Raw genomic sequence first — 24,423 nt, forward strand, 5'->3', positions numbered from 1 at the left:
TTACTATTATTAAATATTAATAGAATTATTTTTGAATATTATAATTATTGCAAAATTATAATTATATATAATAAAAGTATTAATTTGGATTAATAATATACTGGTAATAAACATATAAATTTAAGCAATATTGTACTGTATATCTCTAATTATTGTTTTATCATTTCATTTTATTTATATTATATTATATTATATTATATTATATTATATTATATTATATTATATTATATTATATTATATTATATTATATTATATTATATTATATTATATTATATTATATTATATTATATTATATTATATTATATTATATTATATTATATTATATTATATTATATTATATTATATTATATTATATTATATTATATTATATTATATTATATTAATTATATTATATTATATTATATTATATTATATTATATTATATTATATTATATTATATTATATTATATTATATTATATTATATTATATTATATTATATTATTATATTATATTATATTATATTATATTATATTATATTATATTATATTATATTATATTATATTATATTATATTATATTATATTATATTATATTATATTATAAAATTATAGTTTAATTTAGATGAAATAATAATAAGTTTAGTTATAAATCTCAAATCTCAATATTTAGTTTAATTTTTAATATGATAATTTTATTTAGTATTAAGTATTTATAATACTGTATATTATTATTATTTTATAAATTAAATATATAATTTGAATTTTATACCAAATACTTATTTTAATACATTTGAAAGTGCTTTCTATGATAATTAAAAAAATAGTATCACTTATTCTATTCTTTAGTCACTAGAATATAAAAAATACTATAAAAATCTTATTTGCTATAAAATAAATAAATTAAAAAGATTTAGTTTTCATAATATTTTGATAAAATTTTGCTACAATTTGAACACTAGATGTCTAACTTGTAATTGTAATAAAGTTATAAATAATTAAGAATTTATTAAATAAACAATGTATTTGTTTTTAATAATATAAATATAAAGAATAACCTTATTTAGGATAACTTGTTTTTAGTGTAGTGTTTGGTAACAATTATTGTATAAATTATAAGCACATTATTATTAAAATTGAATATAAAAAATCATTTATATATTCTTATGAATAATGATATCATTGTTAAAGTATTGATGAAATCATATTTATTAATATCCTAACCTTTATGCTTTAACCACATAATTATATATTGTATTGTAGTGTCATTCCTATATTTATTTAATTTATACAATAAATACTGTATAAGAATAACTTTATAAACCAATTAATTATTATTTTTTATTTAATATTTATTTTAAAGTTTATTATTATAATACTTTATGATTTTATCAATAAGCGATATATCAATCATTTTACTATTTTTCTTTCTACTATTATTATTTTTCTATTATATTAATTATGTAATTTATATATTTTAATATCTAATATACTATCGTATCAAATATGATATATATCAATTAATAATACAATAAAAAAAATTATATATAAATATAAAATTATAGACAGATTTTTAACAGAGAATATTAATTACAAAATGACTTGTTATTAATTAAATGTCATAACATTGATTCACTTAATTATTTTTATATTAAATAACTACAATATATTAAGTTTTATAAAAACATTGTTTATTGCATTATTTATAAACGAGTTAAAAAATTACAATATATGACATTAATACTAAATATCTTATTATTAATTTTAACATTTAATAAATAGTCTTTAAATTTGATGTAAAGATATACTCATTATATTTAATAAGTTTAGATTGTAGTGGTCTATAGTATAGACTCTATACAACAGTTTAAAACAAGTATAAAAACTTGATTTATAAACATTGTATAAATTTAGGCATATACTGAATGATGACCTTGGTGATTAACAATATCTTTACATTATTTAATAATGTTACTACAAATTGTTATTAAATAAATAAACATAATATCATATAAAATATTTAATATATTAAAAGTTTTTCAATACTCAATTAAGGGACTAATACCGGAAGTTTAATACATTATATTTGGCCAACAATTTTAATAAGTACTTAAAAAAGTCATTGACATTAAAAACATTTTTAAAAAACTTAGTATGTATTGCATATATTTTTAATAGTAGCCAATTAAAAGTTGTGAATAAGTTGCCAAAAACTACTATAAATTATGATATTATCATAAATTGAATGACTGAGAGAAAGTGTAAACAATTGTCATTCAAAATGTTGAATGTGTTTAATAAGGCAATCAATTGGTGGTTCTGTTTATTAACATTAGATTATAACTTATGATATTATATGATAAGCCGGTAATAGTTGTTATATAATGTAATATCAATATAAAGAGCATAACATTTATAAGTGATGGCACCGATAGAGTAGATTAATACAGTATATGGCATATTGTGAACCACACCCATCACTGTATGCTATGTGTGCGCAATGCAGTCAATGCAGGCATGAGATGGGCTTTGCCTACATTACACTCGACATCTCTCTAATACTTGTATTACTGTTTGTAATATTGTTTTATTAGATACGATATGTATGTATGTATGCTATGAGTGAATACAATATTACATACAATTGTTAAGTGAGTTGTTTTGCATTCATTCAATTGACTCGTCAATGACTCACTCAATGCAAACCATTTAATATTTGACTTTAAAAACCAATAGTTTTTCAAATAACTTTAAATTAATGTTTTTATTATATTTGTGATCATAACTGCAATTATTTAATTATATCAAAGGTTTGTCTTATTTTTTAAACAATTATTTTATAAATGATTTTATGTTTGATTTTGATTGAGTTTTGTATTTTAAAAAATGATTTTTGATTTGTTTGACATGAAATGTATGGCTAATAATGTTTAACTTTTCATATAATTATTAACTAATGTTTTCAAATCTATGCAAAACTCTAATGTCATTAAAAGGCATTCAATTATCGATATATTTATTATTGAATGAAATGCTTCAACACATGTCTCATACATTTAATAATCAATTGTTTGACAACAAGTATATTAATATGTCTTTCAATGACTTTTCAGTTAATTTACTTCAAAATCATTGCTTTTCAATAAATTATTACATTATTTTAATTATCATTTTAAATGAGTTAAAACCGTTAGCTTTTAAAAACAGTAATATCGGGTGCGGTTCACACATAATATCATATTTATTAGACATATCAGTGCTCTGATGACAAACTCTTTATTTTTTTAATATAATTTTTTTATTTATATAAATTTATATAAATTAAATCAATTGTATGATTTAGCACTAATCAAACTCATTTGTTGGACATTAGTTTATATTTACTATTATTTTTAATAATAATAAATAATGTATGATTTAGTGATATATAATATCTAAATACATATTTTATAATATCATATACAGTATTATTAGCTGTAATCGATTGCATGACTAGTTTTTATGGTTAATATTGTCACACATTTAATAAATATTTTATTATTTTAAAGACAAATGAATTTAAGTAAAATGAGTTAAATTGATAACATTTTAGTGAATTTGTTTAATTATTTCTAGTAATAATCATAACTTTAATTAGTAGTGAAATGTGTAAAACAAGTCAAGGACTCAATAAAATAGCAGTCAATCTATAAGTTGAATGCAATAGAGTTTTATTAATAGTTTAGTAAAATTAATAAAAATATGTGCAATAATTGTAACAAATTATTGATAATTTTTAACAGAGTTTGAGACGATCTCAGACATGACAACCGATATATCAGTATCGGTGAGATGGGATCCGGTCACCAACCAGGAGATGGAGGATTATGACTATGACGGTGGCAATAGCTCTTCTCGGCTTTTTGAGAGGTCGCGTATCAAAGCACTGGCCGATGAAAGAGAGTCAGTCCAGAAAAAGACATTTTGCAAATGGGTTAATTCACATTTGGTTCGGGCATCCGGTCGAATCACAGACTTATATACGGATCTCAGAGATGGCAAAAATTTGATCAAATTATTAGAAATTCTTTCCGGAGAGAGATTACCGAAAATAACCAAAGGAAAGATGAGAATCCATTGTCTCGAAAATGTAGACAAAGCTCTTCAGTTTCTTTTGCGAGAACAAAGAGTACATCTCGAGAATCTTGGATCACACGATATTGTCGACGGCAATCCACGACTGACTTTAGGTCTTATTTGGACCATTATATTGAGGTTTCAAATTCAAGACATTACCATTGAAGAGGTGGATAATCAAGAAACAAAATCAGCTAAAGACGCACTATTATTGTGGTGTCAAATGAAAACTGCTGGCTATCACAGCGTCAATGTCCGCAATTTCACCAACAGTTGGAAGGATGGGCTGGCGTTTAATGCACTCATTCATAAACATAGACCTGATTTGATTCAATACGACAAACTCTCCAAATCAAATGCCATTCATAACCTCAACAATGCATTTACTGTGGCTGAAGATAAACTAGGATTGGCTCGACTTTTAGATGCCGAAGATGTCTTTACAGACAATCCGGATGAAAAGTCAATTATTACATATGTAGTCACTTATTATCACTATTTCTCTAAGATGAAGGCTGAAACAGTTCAAGGAAGACGTATCGGTAAAGTGGTTGGACAAGCAATGGACAATGATAATATGGTCCACGAATATGAAACATTAACTTCAGATCTACTCAAATGGATTGAAGTCACTATTGATACTCTTTCTGATAGAAATTTTGCCAATTCATTGAATGGAGTTCAGCAACAATTGTCATCTTTTAATAACTACAGAACTGTTGAAAAGCCACCAAAATTTGTTGAAAAAGGAAATCTTGAGATATTATTGTTTACAATTCAAAGCAAAATGAGAGCAAACAACCAAAAGCCTTATCTTCCAAAAGAAGGTAAAATGATTTCCGACATAAACAAAGCGTGGGAACGGTTAGAAAAAGGAGAACATGAAAGAGAATTAGCTCTTAGGGAAGAATTAATAAGACAAGAAAAATTGGAACAATTGGCCGCACGTTTTGATCGCAAGGCAGGTATGAGAGAGACCTGGCTTTCAGAAAATCAACGACTCGTATCTCAAGACAACTTTGGTTTTGATTTGCCGGCTGTCGAGGCGGCGGCAAAGAAACACGAAGCCATTGAAACTGATATTTTTGCGTACGAAGAGAGAGTACAAGCAGTTGTTGCCGTTGCTCTTGAATTGGAGGCTGAGAACTATCACGATATCGATCGTATCAATGCTCGCAAAGATAATGTTCTTAGACTTTGGAATTATTTGTTGGAATTATTGCGAAACAGAAGAACTCGTCTCGAGTTGTCTATGGCTTTACAGCAGTCGTTCCAAGAAATGGTTTATATATTGGATTCAATGGAAGACATCAAAGCTCGGCTACTTTCAGATGATTACGGAAAGCATCTGATGGGTGTCGAGGATCTGTTGCAAAAACATAGTTTAGTTGAGGCGGATATCAATGTTTTGGGTGAAAGAGTTAAGTCAGTCGTTCATAATTTGCAACGTTTTATAACAGAGGAATCAGTCGGTGGTTACAAACCGTGTGATTCGCAAATAGTTGACGACCGCATCAGACAATTAGAAATGGCTTATTCAGAATTAGTTCAATTGGCTATTGATAGAAGAGGTAGACTTGAAGAATCGAGAAAATTACATCAATTCTTTTGGGACATGTCTGAAGAGGAGGCCTGGATTAAGGAGAAGGAACAGATATTGTCTTCCGGAGAGATCGGTCATGACTTAACAACTGTTCACTTATTAATTAGTAAAAATAGAGCTCTTGAAGATGAGTTGGCAGCACATGAACAACAACTTATGAGTGTTGTTAGAGTTGGAGAAGATCTTATAAATGCCGGTCATTTTGGTGCAGAACATATTCAACAACGCATTCAAGAAATTCTTACGATTTGGGATAATCTTAAAGAACTTCAAGCTCTCCGAACAATGCGATTAACTGAAGCTATTGATTTCCATCAGTTTTTTGCCGATGCAGATGATGTGGACGCGTGGATGTTAGACACATTAAGATTGGTGTCCAGTGAAGACGTCGGTGTAGATGAGGCTAACGCACAATCTTTGCTGAAGAAGCACAACGAGAGCTCTGARGAATTGAATAGTTATTCAACAGTTATTGAAGCTCTTAAAGAACAGGCACAAGCATTGGGTGAAGTAAATAGAAACGATCCGGAAGTGTTGGATAGATTGGCTACAATTGAACGAAGATATAAGGAATTACTTGATTTGGGAAAAATCAGAAAACAGAGACTTTTGGATGCAATTTCACTCTACAAACTGTTTAGCGAAGCCGATGGCGTTGAACAATGGATTGCTGAAAAAGAAAAGATGTTGTCGTCTATGGTTATGACAAGAGATATGGAGGATATAGAGGTTATGAAACATAGATTTGAGACTTTTGATCAAGAAATGAATGCCAACGCCTCGAGAGTGGCAGTTGTGAATCAATTGGCGCGACAATTGTTGAATGTCGAGCACCCGAATTCTGAACAGATATTGGCCCGACAGAACCAACTCAACCAGAAATGGTCTGAATTGAGAGATAATTCGGAACAAAAGAGAGAAGAAATTAATTCGGCCCACGGAGTCCAGACTTTCCATATTGAATGTCGCGAAACAATTTCATGGATTGAAGAAAAAACCAAATTATTGCAGGCGACAGAAGAATTGGGCAATGATTTAACTGGAATTATGACTCTTCAGAGAAGACTCAGTGGAATGGAAAGAGATTTAGCAGCTATACAGCAGCAGTTGGATCAAGTGGAAGGGGAAGCAGATAAAATGAAAGTTGAACATCCAGAAGAAGCCGAAGCTATTACAGAAAGAGTGTCTCACATATCACGTGTTTGGGAACAATTAACTCATTTATTGAAAGATAGAGACGCTAAGCTAGAAGAAGCGGGTGATTTGCATCGTTTCCTTAGAGATTTGGACCATTTCCAGGCGTGGTTAACAAAAACCCAAACCGATGTTGCTTCAGAGGACACACCAACGAGTTTATCCGATGCGGAGAAACTTTTGAGTCAACACCAACAGATCCGAGAAGAGATAGATAACTATACTGAAGATTATAACTCAATGATGGAATACGGACACAAAATAACTCACGACCAGACAGATCCGCAATACATGTTTTTGCGCGAACGTCTTAAGGCTCTTAGTGACGGATGGACTGAATTACATAAAATGTGGGAAAACAGACAACAATTGTTATCTCAAAGTTTGAATCTACAGATGTTTTTGCGGGATTCAAAACAAGCAGAAGTGTTACTCAATCAACAAGAGAACTATCTGTCGAAGGATGAGACGCCGACAAACCTCGAACAGGCAGAGAACCTAATCAAAAGACACGAAGCATTCTTGACCACAATGGAGGCAAATGATGATAAAATCAATGGAGTCATTCAATTCGCTCACAGACTTAGTGAAGAACAACATTTCGATTCCGACAAAATTGTTAGAAAAGCTGAAAATATTAACGATAGGCGACAACTGAATCGAGAAAGAGCTCAACAAATGACTGATAAACTTAGAGATGAGCTTCAATTACAACAGTTCTTACAAGACTGTGATGAACTTAATGAATGGATTCAAGAGAAATATATTATAGCACAGGACGAAACATACAGAAGCGCTAAGACAGTGCACAGCAAATGGACGCGTCATCAGGCATTTGAAGCTGAGATTGCATCCAATAAAGATCGTCTCATCCAAGTTCAACAAGAAGGCCAAAACTTGATCCAAAGTAAACCTGAAATGCGATCTTTAGTTGAACCGAAATTATCAGAATTAGAGCAACAATTTGAAGCTTTAGAGCGAACCACTAGTGAAAAGGGTCTTAAATTGTTTGACGCTAACCGTCAAGTTCTTTATGAACAAACTTGTGATGATATCGACACCTGGATTACCGAATTAGAGAGTCAAGTATTGACATCAGAGACCGGACAAGACTTAACAAGTGTTAAATTGATTCTTGAAAAACAACAACTTATTGAAACACAAATGGCTGTTAAAGCCCGACAAGTGAATGATTTGGAATCACAGGTCGAGTACTTGGAAAAGATTGAACCGCAAAAAACAGATGAAATTAAAGCCAAAAAGGCGTACGTAGAGGATAGGTTCCAACGATTACAGGCACCACTTCTTGAGAGGAAGCAACAGCTCTTAAAGAAAAAGGAAGCGTATCAATTCAGACGAGATGTTGAGGACGAAAAAATGTGGATTCAAGAGAAAATGCCTTTGGCTACCAGTCCTGACTATGGAAACAGTTTGTTTAACGTCCAAATGCTTATTAAGAAAAATCAATCGCTAAGAACTGAAATCGATAATCACGAACCAAGAATTCTGAATATTTGTGAAAATGGAAGAAAACTTATAGATGAAGAACATGAAGATTCTTCTGAATTCGAACGACTTATCAATGAATTGATAACAATGTGGGAACAACTTAAAGATAAAATGGATAATAGAAAACAAAAACTTTTGGAATCAGAAAGAGCACAACAGTACTACTTTGACGCTTCTGAAGCTGAATCGTGGATGAGTGAACAGGAACTCTATATGATGGTTGAGGACAGAGGAAAGGATGAATTCAGTGGTCAAAATGTTATGAAAAAACATGAGTCACTTGAGAATGCTGTTGAAGATTATGCAGAGACTATAAGACAATTAGGGGAAACAGCTAAAGAACTTATTAAAGAAGAACATCCACAAAGGTTTGCTTATAATTGTTTATACAATAGTTAACTAATATTTATTATAAATATTGTTTTTACGTTTATAGTGATGCTATTGCTATACGACAATCACAAGTCGATAAACTTTATGCCGGTCTTAAAGATTTATCACTTGAAAGACGAGCTAAATTGGAAGAGGCGTTGAAATTGTTTTCATTGAATCGAGAGTTTGATGATATATTGCAATGGATTGCTGAACGTGAAGTAGTGGCCGGATCTCATGAATTAGGACAAGACTTCGATCAGGTGACTGTTCTTAGAGAACGATTCAAGTCATTTGCAAAGGACACAGAATTAATTGGAAATGAAAGAGTGACCGTATTTAATGAAAACGCCGACCAATTAATCAATAGCGGTCACGCAGATAGCGCTCAAATTGCCGAATGGAAAGACAATTTGAATGAGGCGTGGGCTGACCTGTTGGAACTGATTGACACTCGCACTCAGATGTTAACGGCTTCGTGGGAATTGCATAAATACTTTCACGATTGCAAAGATGTTTTCGGGCGCATTGTTGAGAAACAGAACTCAATGTCCGACGAGTTGGGTCGGGACGCAGTGTCGGTCTCGAGTTTACTTCGAAAACAAGCAAACTTTGAACACGACTTACAAACTTTAGAAACTGCTGTTCAACAGATTCGAGACGAGTCGGCAAAACTTCAATCGGCTTACGCCGGCGATAGAGCGCGTGATATAGTGAGCCGAGAGGCAGAAGTAGTGAATGCATGGCAACGACTTCTTGCTCTTTGTCAGAATCGTCGCGTCAAACTTGAAGATACCGGTGATCTCTACCGTTTCTTAAATATGGTCAGAGACTTAATTCTTTGGATGGATGACGTCGTTCGTCAAATGAATACATCTGAAAAACCTCGGGATGTTTCCGGTGTCGAACTATTGATGAACAATCATCAGAGCCTTAAAGCAGAAATTGATGCCCGAGAAGACAATTTTGCGACGTGTGTTGGTTTGGGTAAAGAACTTTTGGCTCGAAGTCATTACGCGTCTAATGAGATAAAAGAGAAACTTCTTGGTTTGACTAACCAAAGATCAGCTCTAATGAATCGATGGGAAGAAAGATGGGAACATTTGCAGCTTATTCTTGAAGTCTATCAATTTGCGAGAGACGCAGCTGTGGCTGAGGCATGGCTTGTGGCACAGGACCCATATCTTTTAAGTCAAGAGTTAGGAGTAAGTGTTGTCAAACAATATTTTTGTAATTTTTAATAACATTATTATTATAGCATACCATCGACGAAGTGGATCAGCTTATCAAGAAACACGAGGCCTTTGAAAAGTCTGCGTCAGCTCAAGAGGAAAGGTTCGCTGCACTCGAACGGCTCACTACGGTATGTCTTACTGTCATTGTTTTGCTAAGACTTTTCAAACATATAATATCTACAATTGTGATGACTTATTGAGAGTTTGGTAACAAATATATGGTGTTTTTGGTGACCAATTCTTGTATTCTTATGTATAAAAGCTTGAGTTAAAAGAACAGGAAAATGATTTGATAGACGAATGTGATCGAAGAAGAGCTTATGATGAACTCGACGATCATATGCGAAGATCTGGATATTACGATTCGGTGAAACTTTTCATACCATTTCGATATTGCAGTTGTTTTTTGCTGTCGATGTATTAATTCAATAACATATTAATGTTAACAATTAAACGCTCATTAGGTGTGGCCAACAATTCACTAATAGCCGACATTTCTTTTAATTGTTACGGAAAACGTTGCTTATAATGATAATAATAGTAATTATTATTAATTACAGTAATAATTTTGTTGTTATAATGTTGAATATGATATATTAATATTGGTTTGAATTTTTAATTTACTGAAACTAAGATAAGAAAAATGCATTGGATTTTCATTTATTTCCCATTTGTAATGATTTGCCATCAAATTAGACTATTGTGTGTGACTTTCAATTAATGAATATATAATTATTGATATATTTATTAATTTCAATGAATTGAAACTATTATTTGTGTTTTTAACGGTCACACAGAACTATGGCATGAAAATATTAAATGTTTTTTAATATTTAATTTAAAATATTTTTTTTAATATAAGATATTAATGAAAAATTATTTAACGACAGTTTGAACTAAAAGAATACAAGAAACAAGAGGAAGAAGCGGCGGAAAGGCGACGACAGGACGAGACAACCAAATTAAGACCACAAAAGTCCATTTCACCCGAAGAACAACAATATGATAGGTTTGTCACATCTAATTAGGTTTGTCTTCAATTTCAAATCATTATTGAAAATATTGTTTTATTTGAAACAGAGCTGACAGTGCAGATGCAGGTGTTGATAGTGAACCACAAATCGAGGAGAGAATTGAAAGTAAGTTTCAAATGAATTATTATTTTTATTAACTTAAATAAGAACTATTAAATCGGTACTACTATTTGAATATTTAGTTAAATTGGGTTATGATTTATTGTAGCATTAATTTTGTTATTTTATTTATTAACAAACTTTTCTTTAATTTCAAAATATCTAAAACTAAACAAAATTGCATGAAATGCATGTTTAATACATAATGGCATGAATGGTATGTTTAGAGATTGTATTGACTCAAACACCTAAAACTCCGACCCTATCGTCGGTGTCTGAAATAACAGTCACTCCTACGCCTTCTCCATCTCAGTCGCGCTCTGTTCACACCAGTAAGTCTGGAAATCTTAAATCTGGTCCAACTGTCCATTAAATGACTTTTTTAACATAAATTTTTTGTTTATTTTATTTTTGCATGAATTTATTAATTAATGAATTTTAATGAATTGCATGGATTTGAAGCCCCAAAGAGATCTAAGCGATCGCGATCTAAGTCACCCTTCAGCAGTTGGAGACGCAAAAAGTCACCCTATTATGACACTGACGAGTCTTCTATGTCAGGTAGACATGAATGCACTCCAATCACTATAACTATAACTATATTTAACTTATTATTGTCTTATTTTTATCCAATTAATCGATTTTTTAAATTATATATACAGTATATTATGATTGTTTATAATAATAAATTTATTAACAATTAATGCTAATTATGAATAATATTTTAAAGAGAGATACAGTACTGCCGATGAAGACGTGTTGCTCGAGGGGGCACTCAATAGAAAACACGAGTGGGAATCGACAACCAAAAAAGCCAACAATAGGTTTGTAGTTTTAGTAGTAGTAGTAGTATCTAAACCAAGTCTACCACTAATCTATAATTACTTATAATCTAATTTTTTTAGATCATGGGATAAGGTTTATATGATATTAAAAAGTGGTCAACTATTAGCATATAAAGATCAAAAACATTTCAGACAAGAACCTGAAAATATATATCGAAATGAGACACCAATTGATTTGAAAGGTGTTGTTGTAGAGGTAGCAGCAAATTACACGAAAAAGAAACACGTGTTTAGACTGAAACTGCCGAATGGCGCCGAATATCTGTTTCAAGCCAAAGAAGACGATGAGATGAACCTTTGGATTAATAGAATCCAATCAGCGATTACTGAGACGGAAACATCTCCCGGACCGTCGCGTTCACAAACAATGCCCGCAAAGGGTGACGACGATCGTAAAGATGAGCCAAAAAAGAGGGGATTTTTTACGCTAAAGAAGAAATAGTTAAATCTATATTTTAATTGTTTAATAATAGAGTTTATTATAATATATGAAACGTTGATCTCCTCAATGAGTTTCAACAGTTAGTCAAAGCATTACTATTGATTGTGCCGTCACTTGTGGCTGTGCTTCCCATTCATTGCAAACCATTTATCACATTTCTAAACACAACTTCTATATATCTTTAGATCACAATTATAGCCATTTATAAAATATTACAAATTTTATCACTAATTTTATGATAATCAATGGGCAACTAATTATTTATAAAATATATTTTATTTGAAACAATTGTTCATTTTATCTATTATCACACTTTGGACTTTAGAGTTGTTTTATTTAATAGTTTATATTTATGGTCATATAATGTAATCATTGTTTTTTAATTATAGACTGAAATATTTCAAATATTAAAACAAAAACTAATGTTTGTATTATCTGTTTATGAAAACAACAATACAATACATCATTATAACTTGATTTTCATCAAAATTTCCTATCAATAGTGATATCAAAGGGTTTATATCCATAAAATGTATCATTACTTTTACAAAACAACCCATTCATTTGGATTAATATTTTGTTTTGTGAAATTGCTTTAAAAATATGATTATAAATGAGATTATAGTGGTATAACTTTAATTGTATTTTCTTAATGTAAATACAATTAAATGTAATACAGAATATTTTGAAAACTGTTTTTTAAATGGGAAACGCGTTAATTAACGATTATTGTTAAAAGCTTATGATTAATCACTGCCACTATTGACAAACAAATAACACAACATTTGTTTTTTATTTTATGTAAAATCAATTTGATTATTAATATATATATATATATAAATATATATACAATTTATTACATTATTATAAATTATGTTTTTAAAATGTTTATCTAATTATTATTTATAAGATTCGGTTTTTTAACTTATATTATAAATATAGTGTTATTTAAAATATTTTGAATCAARAAGTTAATGTCATATATGTTTACGAAATAATTATTTATTTACTTTACTTTTAGAAATACAAACCGTTTCTTAAAACGAATAATTGTTTTTAAGTCATTTTGTGGTTAGATATACAGTATAACAAAAAAAAAGTTATTTTCACTCATTGTTTTCTTCTTAAATAAATAATATATTTAAACTTTTAAATTACCGGTAGATTATGTTTAAGAAAAACAATTATCCCTTATTTTATGCAATAGATTGAGGTTTTATCGATACTTACATTGTTTTGAAATATCATTTAAATTCATTTTAAAAAATAAAAAATATATTATTAATTAAATTTATTGTTATCTTCTTTATTAAATTCAATAAATTTAAAGATAATTACCGTAAGATATGTTTATTAAAATTAAATTTGAATTGTTATAAAAGGGGTTTTAATTTCTAAATAATAGTTTACAATTGCAACAAACTTTGGTGCATATATTGGATTTATTTTACTGTGAAATATATATTACTTATTTGATCTTAAGTTTGAATTGGGTGTAAGGGGTGGGGGCGGTGGTTGTCGGGGTAGTAAACTTGATTTTTCTATTTTTGAAGAAATTGAAGTATTAGTTGAATGAATTGGTCTCAATGGAGGCGGTGCTGAGCCGACACCTGATGTCGATTGACCGCTACTAATATGTGAAGTGATTTGCGGAGAGTTTGAGCGCTCGACAGCCACAGAATCGTTATGATTGTCGGTCTGTATATTAAAATAAATAATTATTAATAATTGATTGTTTATATAATTAAATTATGTATTATTAATTAAAAATGTTTAATAAAATACTTTATCTTTATTTTCTTCATCATCAATGACTCCATTTTCATTTTCATATTCTTTGAGTACAGCATTCAAATTAAATCTTTTTTGATGGTTAGCATAGAATGTGCGGACATGTGCTTCACTTTTGTTTCCGATTACTTCGGCGATGGCTTTAAAATCTTTTCCGTATTTACGGACCCCTTGAACGCCGAGTAACAGTTCATCATTAGACCAGCGACTGTTAATACGAGCCGTATTCTGGTATTTAAGAAAATCATTATAACATTAATTTCTATAAATATTAATCAAATATAATGACAATACTTCTGACAAACGAAAGCCTTCCATTCCATCTCCTATTTTGTGTTTCGATTGACTTATAATTTGTTTGTTATTTTGAACGTTTCTTTTTAAAGTAATTACTTCTGAGTCGAGACCTTTGAGAATGGCGTCTCCCTGACCCGGAGGACCATTAGCGATGGCAATCAGGTCGTCATTACTCAAATACATTCCTCGCGGAGGTTTACGAGGTTTCAATTGAATGTGTCGATTGGATGCCGATTCGTGTTTCTTATGTGTAGTCGTGTTCTTCATGGCTCCCGTTCGGCGCCAATAAGAATAACAAGTTCGACAAAGAACTCCTTTATTAGTGTTGTGGAATTGACCACTTGATGTCGTAAAACAATTAGAACACATGGGTTTACCATCTCTTGAATTCTGAACAGATAATTCCTTATTGTTTGTCGTATCACTTTCATTATCAGAACCGTTATCTGAACCGACATCACTTCCATCATCTTTATGTGATGTCAGCTTCTTTGCCTGTCTATCCATAAGACTTGTTCGACTGCGGGTTTTCTTCCACGAGTAGTAATACTTTACTAAACTTGCAATTGATTTGTCGGGCAACTAATTAACAACAATTAGTTAGTTATTACAAAATTCAATCAACTTTTATAAATAAGTTATCAAACCATTTGTCTAATTTTATGGAAATGTTTGTCATGAAACTGAAAGGCCTGTTCAAAAAGCACTTTATCCTCAACTGTCCACTCATCGGGAAAAGGCGTAAAATTAGGTAAGTCTGCCATTGCTTTCTCTAAATTGAATTTATGCCAACACAACATCCCTAAGGCCTGTTCACTATTATAAGTGTACTTTTCTTTCGCCAAATTCAGATAATCGTCCACTGAATCAAAAAGTTAGTAACAATTATCAAATGATTACTAATTTTAATACTATTAATATTTTGATCGTACGCTTAATATCGGGAATGTCATTACACGGCGACCATACGAGAACTGCTCGTTCAGGTTCGTGATCGGGAGCTATAGTAATAAAACTTGTGGTCAATAAAAGCAATTTTGACGGACAATAACAAACCTGGAAGTATAGACACCATTTCTGGAACTATTGCCTGATATTCAGATCCCACTCTCATTCCTGGAGACAATAAATATATAAATAATTATTTTAATAATTATATCAATTATTATATATTCAAATCAAATATCATTTTAAAGTAAAACATTAAGAGTAAAGAAAAATAATAAAAATGATGGAAAAAAGTGAAATAATTTTGACAAAGAAGTGATTAAATGATGTCATCGGTGGTCAACAAAGCGTACAAACCATGGTCTGAGTCGTCTGAATGGTTGCTGTCATCAGTAGAATGAATGCCATTATTGTTATTAAGAGCCGATTCTAGCCGTGGCTGAGGACTGACCGCACGGTTTCTACGGCCATTAGAACCGTTATATTTCGACTCATTGGCCAAACGGTCGGCTAAAACCATTGAAAATGACTTATTTGTAATCAACTGATAATCAACAATAACTTCTTCGGACAGTTGAGTCAATTGTTGTCCCAATCGTTACAATTGACACCACTTTTCAATCGTCTAATGCTTTGTCAAAAGCAATGTTATAAATGAGTGGCACTTTTGGGTATCCGTACAGTCATTGCTATACATCTATTGCTTATAGAGTTACCACTATTACTGAATTTTCCATCATTTTCTCAAATATTATTTTAAATTATATTTCAATTTATATTTATTTTGATATAATAATTAAATTTTATATTAATCACACTTTCTATATATATATGTATAAACTATGTATTAATAATGTTTATATTGTAAACTTGTGAAAATAAGCAATTTGATAATAAACTTATCATATAATGTTTATAGGAACTGTAAATAGCCAACTGGTCACACTATTTGCAATATACAATTTACTGTATACATTGGTTTACAGTACTGTACAGTATATTACAAACAACATTACATACAATTAGAGTTTGGGCAAATTCCCTCCCTCATCTTATTTTCTAAAAATTCCCTATTTTCCCTGGGAATTCCTAGGGTATCTATTTCCTTATGCTACCACATATTGAACCCTAAACACCGAATTTTATTATAAGATTTGAATAACAAATGTTGTATTAAACTGTATTTTGAGTGCTATTGTTAAAAAGTATGACTAAATTCAATGAATTCAAATTTATTTTTAAATTTCAATGATATAAGTTTTAGTATTATTTATTGCAGAAATATATACTTTTCTCTCTAACGAGATAGGAAGGGAAAATATAATAGTTCCCCTATTTTCCGGGAAAATTGGAGGGATTTTATTAAGGAATTTGCATACATTGTAAAGTTGCTCGAACTCTACATACAGTATTATGTACTGTACAGTACTGTACAGTACAGTACTCTATGACACTGTACTGCACTGTATTATATGACTTAACTTTCCTCTCGATTTCCTAATAGACTCGTCTAATAGTTATTTCAAACATAACTTTAATTTATCATAAATTTAATTAAATATTATTTGATTTGTCAATCAAGAGTTGAATTAATTAAATGTGTGTAAAAATTTTGGTAATTAAATCAAAAAAATGAATATTTATTAGTTTTTACAAAAGTATTATAGTATTAAAAGTTTTGTTAAAAGCAAACTATAGGACACTTAAAATAAGCGCATTTTCTAAGCTTTGAATGTATTGCTAACAGAAAGCGCTTTACATTTGATTTAATGTTTGATTAAAATAACATTTTATAACATTTTATACTATTATTTATAGCCATCGATGACAACAAATGTTATAATTTCTTCTATTAAATGGTATGTTATTTACTAATATTATTATTATTATTATTATTAGTTAAGATTATTATACAATTAACTAAATTATTATAATGAAAAATTATTCTTCGGGAGTCATTATATTTGGTACCAATTGATAGTCGCGAAGACATTCGGGAATCGATTGCGACGATTGTTGACTTAAAGCGTCCGACCATTTGTCAGATTCTTSTGATTTTTGACTGAATGTCTGGTTTTGTGGCACCAATTGATCCGTGAATGGCATTGTTTGCCGTCTAATAAATTTGTCTTGTAATGGATCTAATGGATCACTATTGTCACTCAAATGACTTTCACTAACAGATATTCCATCAATTGATTGCTTGTCTGTACTGTCTTTGATGTCATTGTTTGAGTACTCATTTTCTGGACAATTGGTTTGGTTTGTGTCTGTCTTGAACTTCTTGGTGGTGGTGTTTGTCTGTTGATTTGAATGACTTGAATCGTATGAGTAATTGATTTGAGTGTCACTGAAGTGTCTTTTGCGGTGACTTTTGTTGGACTCAATGGAAGTCATGTTTTGATTGATTCGAATGTCGAACGCATTGATTGAATGAATGCATTGAATGTTATATTATTTGACTTTAATGTCAATACAATTGACTAATGAATTCAATTATAACTATTGATAACTAAATGATAACTTTTATTACATTTAATGTCAGAAAGAGATACGAGTGAAGCCATTGACAGACAAACCAAAGCAAACGAATCCAATTGTGACAAAACTATTGAAACAATTATATAGACATCGAATTATACTGACATTACCACCGCTGCTATTATCACTCGTTTACGTGGATTACACGTACACACAGAAGTGGAAACGTAATAATCAATTGACGAATAGAAACACTTAAGACATTGATGGCTGGCTGGAAGTATTACGCCGTTCAACCATTTCTTACGGGTTGGAAGCGATGGGTTGTGGCTTTTGGTTTAGTGTCCACCTCAACAGCTGCTGGTCTTTATTTAGAGAGATTAATAAAACTAAGATATTCATCATTTAGAGGTCGAACTCATCTCTACGGTGACACAACTGTCCGCTACGGTTGGCTCGACCCGCAGTCAAAGCTTAGATTTGAACAAAATATGAAAGAAAAACTTAACGATTGATTGGACTCTAATTACTATACATTTAAGATAGTCTTCTTTAATATGATTTGATCGAAATTGTATATTATTGTAGTTATATTTAAATATCTTATAATCTAATAAAATATAGTTTTAAWAATATTAATATTGATATTCTGTACATCTATTACCTAATTCACAGAAAACAATAAAAATAATAGTTATAGTTATAGTTACGGTAATGTTAAAAATTATTTATATAATAATCAATTACAGTTTCAAAACAAGTTAAAACTTAGCGGTAAGTTATAATTTTCATACAATATTATCATAAAATACTGTATTTATTAATAATATATTTTATTATAAATTATAATAAACTATATTATTAATAAATACAGTATTTTATAATTAATTATAATTTATAATCTCTCAATTAGTCTAACTTAAGAATAGAAGAAAATATTTGAATATTTAAAGAAATAAATGATTATTTAAACAATTTATTATTTGGATAACCATTTATTATATTTTATTTGTCGTTACAAATACCTTAAAAATAATTTGCCATTAATAAGACACTATAAACTACAGTACAATATATAAATTATTAGGAAAATAATAATTATTATTTATTTATTTGTAAACCATTAATTAAAGGTTTAACATATTTTTTATGTTAATTATTTGATGTTTGATGTACTGTAAAATTATAATAGAGTTGATTGGATTAAAATAATATATATTTAAAGTTATATAAGTATTATAAAACACTTTTTAGTAGAGGATATGTTATATGATATGATATACGAGTAATACAATGCAATGCAATGAGTGTTTGATATGTTGTTTACATTGATTGTTATGAATCACATGAATGACTGTAATATTGATATTAAGTGCAAACTATGTGTTCATTAATTTTGAACATTTAATTGTCAATCATTTGGTTATTGTATTGAATTATTTTGAATACAATAAAACAATTTGATATATAAATGGAGACAATATTTCACGAGAAGGTTGTAATTGGTTTGTAAAGACATGACTAATGATAATTGATGTCCAAATGTGTTGTCCTCCACAGCAAGAGGGCCTACTCTGTGCTCAACACTGTCTCAATGCTTTACTTCAGGGCGAGTACTTCACGGCCGTAGACTTGGCTCAGTTGGCCCAACAAATTGATGAACAAGAGAGACACCAAATGGCTGAGGGAGGAGAAAACCGGGAGGAATACCGAAGATTTATTCAGGTTTAACATATTATAATACATTGTCATCAATACCATAATATATCTGTACTCATGTGTTATGACAGTCGCCATCCGATAATATGGATGACTCGGGTTTCTTCTCAGTTCAAGTGATAGCTAGTGCTCTAAGAGTTTGGTCATTAGATTTAATTGCATTCAATAGCACCTGTGATGTAGCCATTGCTGCTCAAACTGATCCCACGTTTGTATTATTGATTTAATTATAAATTAACATTAATTAAATYTAATGGCATTTAATTTGTTTGAAAGGAGACAAAAGGCATACATTTGTAATTATAGAGAGCATTGGTTTACAGTCCGAAAGATTGGTCGGCAATGGTTTAACTTAAACTCATTACTCTCGGGACCGGAACTTATATCAGACACTTACTTATCACTATTTTTAGCTCAACTTCAAACTGAAGGCTATGCCATCTTCATCGTCAGTGGTATACTTCCGTCTTGTACTGCCGATACTGCTTTAGCCGATCGTTTAGTCACTCAACTAGAAAAACCTCGCCTTTTGACTGAACCTTCAAAAACTAAATCTAAAACTAACAAAAACAATGAAATTATTGGTAATGAAGACGAAGATAAACAAATGATAGCAGCAATGAAAATGAGTATTGAATACAATGAAGAAACTGAGAGAAAACAACTCGAGGCCGCACTTGCACTGAGTCTGGAACCAACTTCAAGCACAACCAACAATAGTAGCCAAATGATGAGTGAAGAAGAAATGTTAGATACGGCCATAAAGATGTCTCTCCAGGCCTTATAATATTACCGGTACTTTTGTGGTACTAATTATTAATTTACTATTTATTGGTAATTATCAACATTTTAAACATTTTAAAGTTATTACAATATATTAACAATAAAATGACTGTTCATTAGAATTAACAAATAATTTATCCAAAAAAATGGTTGCCTTTTGGATGGTTTGACAATATATTATCAATTGTTTGAACCAAACCAGTGGTTAAGTTAACAACTATTATATCACTTGACTCTACGTTGTGTTGGCACTAATCTATAGATCCATCGTATTATAATTTATTTAAAATGTTATATAATTTGTTTTTAATTTGTTTTTTAAATAACAATTTGTTTTTTAAATAACAATTTGTTTTTTAAATAACAATTTGTTTTTAATATCATGTATTAAAATTTACAATAATTAATAAAATTAAATGCTTATTATATATTAATTTAAACCTTTCATATTTCTTAGTTTTATTTTATATTTGAATTTTAAAAATAATTGTCAGAAATAATATCATATAATGTATTTTATTAAAATTTTTATAAATATTATTCATTTATTACATTTTTTACATTACATTTATTACAAACAAATTGAAACAATTTTTTTATACCAATAAAATAATACTACAGTATTATACAATACATTGAACACTAATTATTAAGTTGACTGTATTTGAGTACATAATATGTTGAGTAGACTGTATTGTGTGACATATCATACAATACATTGCATAAGTGTTGTCATCATTAGTACTACTAATTCATTACTGACGAGACATTTAATCCATTAATTTATATATTGTTTTGTTTTTCAAATCAATTGATTTGATTAATATTTAAATGAATTAAAAAAACTTTAATGTTATAAAAAAATTGTTTCAATTTGTTTGTTATTAAATGGACTACACATCAGGTATTTAACAAATGATATCCACATTGAAATTGATATGAAATTTAATTTGAATTGTTTTTAAATGATCTTAAGGTACAACTCGTCGGTCGCGACCAAACAATGCAAATGAAAGCCATAATACAAATGTCAACTATCCTTATGGTTCATATGATGCCTATGAGACCAATTCACAGCCATATTCGGCAAACATGTACTCTGGAGGACCATCTGTTTACGACCCGAATGGTCCGCAACTATTTGAGGACACGAGTGCACAGTTTGATGCACACAATACTTATGATCCCTATATGAATAGTGGCAACAATTTTGTGCCGCAAATGTTTAATCAAAATATGGGAAACGCTTCAAATCTCTTCAATCAACAGCTTATTTTAACTGCTGGACAACAATTGTTGACTAATCCTATGGCTGCGGCCGCTATCGACCAATACGGCCAAAACTTAGTTAATAAAGGCAAGAGTTGGGTCGGCAGTAATGTAAGTTTGCAKTGATTRCAAAAAATTACAAACGACTAACAATTATTGTTGACATAATTTCAGCTGAAATATTACTTCGCTGTCGACACTTCTTATGTATTGAAAAAGTTAGGTCTGGTATTCTTCCCGTTCACTCATAAAGTAAATGATAATCAAAATATATTTAGATTTCAATAGTCGATTGAATGATTTTTTTTAAGGATTGGTCGATTCGCTATAATACCAATGAATCGGTTGCTCCAAGAGATGATATCAATTCACCGGATCTCTATATACCAATGATGGCATTTGTGACATATATTTTGTTTTCGGCTTATTTGTTAGGAATTCAGAACCGATTTTCGCCCGAAGTGTTGAGCATTCAGGCGTCATCAGCGTTGGCCTGGCTTTTCATTGAAGTGATTATAGTAATGGTATCACTCTATCTCTTTAGTATCTCCTGTTCTCTTGGATTTTTTCATACCATTGCTTTTGGTGGATATAAATACGTTTGGTTTGTATTATTGATAATTTTCATATCGTAATAGATATTATAACATAATATTTATTTTACTCATTAGTATTGTGCCTCTACTCTTGATGTCGACATTTGACAGAATGGGTTACTATATTCTGTTACTTTATTGCAGTTTATCTTTGGGTTTCTTTTTAGTAAATATTTATCATTAAATTATTAATTTTGTTATATTATTGTTATTATTAACTTATTATTTCATTAATTCATAGCTAAAAAGCCTTCACATTGCTGTTCAAAATAATACCCAAACCTCTGTCACCAATCAATCAAGAAATGGCTTATATCTAGTAATTGTTATTTGTTTATTACAGCCGATTGTCATGTATTTTCTTACTCGACATTTCATTGTTTAAAATTTGATAATAATTTGTATTTTAATATATATATATAAATAATAAAAATCAATTATTTCAAACAAATTTTAATAATTGTTTGCTTTTATAAGTTGCTATTGCTTTAATAAAAAAAATGCGAATAGTTAAATAAAGCTAAAAGTCTAATAGCAAAATATCTATAATACTGCTATATTACAATACAAAAATAATGGCAGCGGTGGGATTCGAACCCACGCCCTTTCGGACTGGTGCCTAAAACCAGCGCCTTAGACCGCTCGGCCACGCTACCTATTGGATAACCATATTATATATTTTTATTATAATAATTAATGAAAATACTTAGCAATGATAGAGAATATAATTATTTTTTATTATTAAAAATATTGAAGTTTTTGATAACTTTAGGTACATATCTAATAGTAAAGGAAAAACGTGTACTTCTGTCCAATTGTTGTCCGACTCTATAATTATGACAAAGCGATAGATTTGCTATTTTGTCATTAATTATATCACTTTTAACTTCACGTATTCCATGAAGATATGACTTATAGGCATCTTCTTGAAGTATAACAAGACTTCTTGGCTCTAAAAGCAGTGAAAATAGTGGTATCCTTTGATCTCCTTTCTCATCCATACCATCATTACTTTCAGATATTTTATTGTAAAAATCCAATAGTGTTTGTGAACCGGTATTAATAGTAGCAACAGTTGGATAAAATAGTGGTCCGTCTTCATGAGGCTATTATAATATAATTAAACTGATTTATAAATATTAATATATAGCTATAAATCAATAATACCATAATTCCTTGTCCGCTGAGATACTCATTGATGAGTACATGATTGGCTGTATTACCGCCAAATACTGCTAATTCTGAAAGTCTTGTCGTATATATTTGTAACCACTATTAAAAAAAATTAATTGTAATAATTGGTTAAATTATAAATATATAACAAACTTGTGGTAACTCTTGAGCAACCATTCCTTTAGGATGAGGCAGTCCTCCCCAGTTCTGAAGTCGACGATGTGATAGTACTGTCCATTTGGGTTTCGGACTATTAATCACACGATCCATAAGCAATTGCTCTTCATTTTCATCGATAAAATTTTTGACATAATATATAGATTGCGGAACTGATAGCTATTATAAATTGTATCAAATATTATTCAACTAATAAAAACTTTTGATTTTTGAATAACTTCTGAGCGGTATCTCAAGCCATTGACATCAATACAATTAAACATTAATAATAATAATAATAATAATAATAATGTAAATTAATTGTCATTTAGCATTAAAGTTAAGTTTCATTCATATAATAACAACAATTTAATTATTACATTATTAATAATCATTTATTTGCAAAATTGCAAAATTTTTTATATATTAATTAACAATTAATGTTTTGTATTTGACTACTAATTAATTTTAATAACACTTTAGTGCACTTTCATGAAAGCAATTTAAAATTAGTTAAAAACTGTTATTAAATAAGAATTAAGTTATAATACCTTTAGTGACATGACTTGAAAGTGTTGTCCCATTACTACATCCGATACCATATCTGTGTCACTAATTGTGTCACTAATTGTGTCACTAATTGATGCCATCAGTGATAGTCATATTCAGTCAATAATTATAACAACAAATTGTTGAGACATTCAAATGAGTCAAAACATTGAATGTTTGCAATCATTGGTTCACTCATTGGCTTAACTGACGCAACACTACATGTATTGCATTGAC

General features: G+C 29.6%; 5 protein-coding genes and 1 non-coding gene across 9 annotated transcripts; 3 read left to right on the forward strand and 3 right to left on the reverse strand.

Moving 5' to 3' along the window:
- Positions 1-2,538: 2,538 nt before the first annotated feature.
- LOC128952836 (spectrin beta chain-like) lies at positions 2,539-12,738 on the forward strand. 3 transcript variants are annotated; one of them, XM_054298288.1, is made up of 10 exons: positions 2,539-2,785; positions 3,758-8,765; positions 8,834-9,974; positions 10,028-10,132; positions 10,895-11,013; positions 11,085-11,143; positions 11,365-11,469; positions 11,600-11,698; positions 11,868-11,961; positions 12,043-12,738. In XM_054298288.1, exons 2-10 carry the CDS (start codon positions 3,778-3,780, stop codon positions 12,422-12,424), a joined length of 7,092 nt encoding a protein of 2,363 aa, XP_054154263.1. In that variant the 5' UTR covers positions 2,539-2,785; positions 3,758-3,777; the 3' UTR covers positions 12,425-12,738. The 3 variants fall into 3 exon arrangements, with proteins under 3 accessions (XP_054154263.1, XP_054154264.1, XP_054154265.1); XM_054298289.1 differs by lacking the exon at positions 11,365-11,469; XM_054298290.1 differs by lacking the exons at positions 11,365-11,469; positions 11,600-11,698.
- Positions 12,739-13,764: 1,026 nt separating this feature from the next.
- Positions 13,765-16,155, reverse strand: LOC128951711 (REST corepressor 1-like). Its single transcript, XM_054296966.1, has 7 exons — positions 15,818-16,155; positions 15,569-15,628; positions 15,445-15,513; positions 15,160-15,374; positions 14,510-15,094; positions 14,210-14,443; positions 13,765-14,122 (listed from the first exon to the last, which is right to left on the reverse strand). The coding sequence occupies exons 1-7, from the start codon at positions 15,978-15,980 to the stop codon at positions 13,889-13,891; spliced, it is 1,560 nt and encodes a 519-aa protein (XP_054152941.1). The 5' UTR covers positions 15,981-16,155; the 3' UTR covers positions 13,765-13,888.
- A 3,060-nt stretch (positions 16,156-19,215) lies between these two features.
- On the forward strand, positions 19,216-20,708 carry LOC128952925 (ataxin-3-like). 2 transcript variants are annotated; one of them, XM_054298397.1, is made up of 5 exons: positions 19,216-19,436; positions 19,502-19,666; positions 19,732-19,868; positions 19,937-20,494; positions 20,564-20,708. In XM_054298397.1, exons 1-4 carry the CDS (start codon positions 19,413-19,415, stop codon positions 20,445-20,447), a joined length of 837 nt encoding a protein of 278 aa, XP_054154372.1. In that variant the 5' UTR covers positions 19,216-19,412; the 3' UTR covers positions 20,448-20,494; positions 20,564-20,708. The 2 variants fall into 2 exon arrangements, with proteins under 2 accessions (XP_054154372.1, XP_054154371.1); XM_054298396.1 differs by having other exon boundaries at positions 19,216-19,666.
- A 413-nt stretch (positions 20,709-21,121) lies between these two features.
- On the forward strand, positions 21,122-22,693 carry LOC128966392 (protein YIF1B-A-like). The gene is made up of 6 exons (XM_054313241.1): positions 21,122-21,347; positions 21,420-21,823; positions 21,887-21,964; positions 22,024-22,316; positions 22,384-22,474; positions 22,550-22,693. The coding sequence occupies exons 1-6, from the start codon at positions 21,332-21,334 to the stop codon at positions 22,691-22,693; spliced, it is 1,026 nt and encodes a 341-aa protein (XP_054169216.1). The 5' UTR covers positions 21,122-21,331.
- Positions 22,694-22,884: 191 nt separating this feature from the next.
- Trnal-uag (transfer RNA leucine (anticodon UAG)) lies at positions 22,885-22,964 on the reverse strand. Its single transcript has one exon. It is a non-coding gene; the product is annotated as a tRNA-Leu (tRNA).
- A 60-nt stretch (positions 22,965-23,024) lies between these two features.
- Positions 23,025-24,381, reverse strand: LOC128951813 (alpha-ketoglutarate-dependent dioxygenase alkB homolog 6-like). Its single transcript, XM_054297091.1, has 4 exons — positions 24,189-24,381; positions 23,635-23,817; positions 23,476-23,580; positions 23,025-23,414 (listed from the first exon to the last, which is right to left on the reverse strand). Exons 1-4 carry the CDS (start codon positions 24,285-24,287, stop codon positions 23,037-23,039), a joined length of 765 nt encoding a protein of 254 aa, XP_054153066.1. The 5' UTR covers positions 24,288-24,381; the 3' UTR covers positions 23,025-23,036.
- Between the last annotated feature and the right edge of the window lie 42 nt (positions 24,382-24,423).

This window comes from Oppia nitens, unplaced genomic scaffold (assembly GCF_028296485.1).
Source record: "Oppia nitens isolate AA-2021 unplaced genomic scaffold, nextdenovo-longstitch-racon4-pilon3 scaffold1_pilon_pilon_pilon, whole genome shotgun sequence".
Taxonomy (NCBI): Eukaryota; Metazoa; Arthropoda; class Arachnida; order Sarcoptiformes; family Oppiidae; genus Oppia; species Oppia nitens.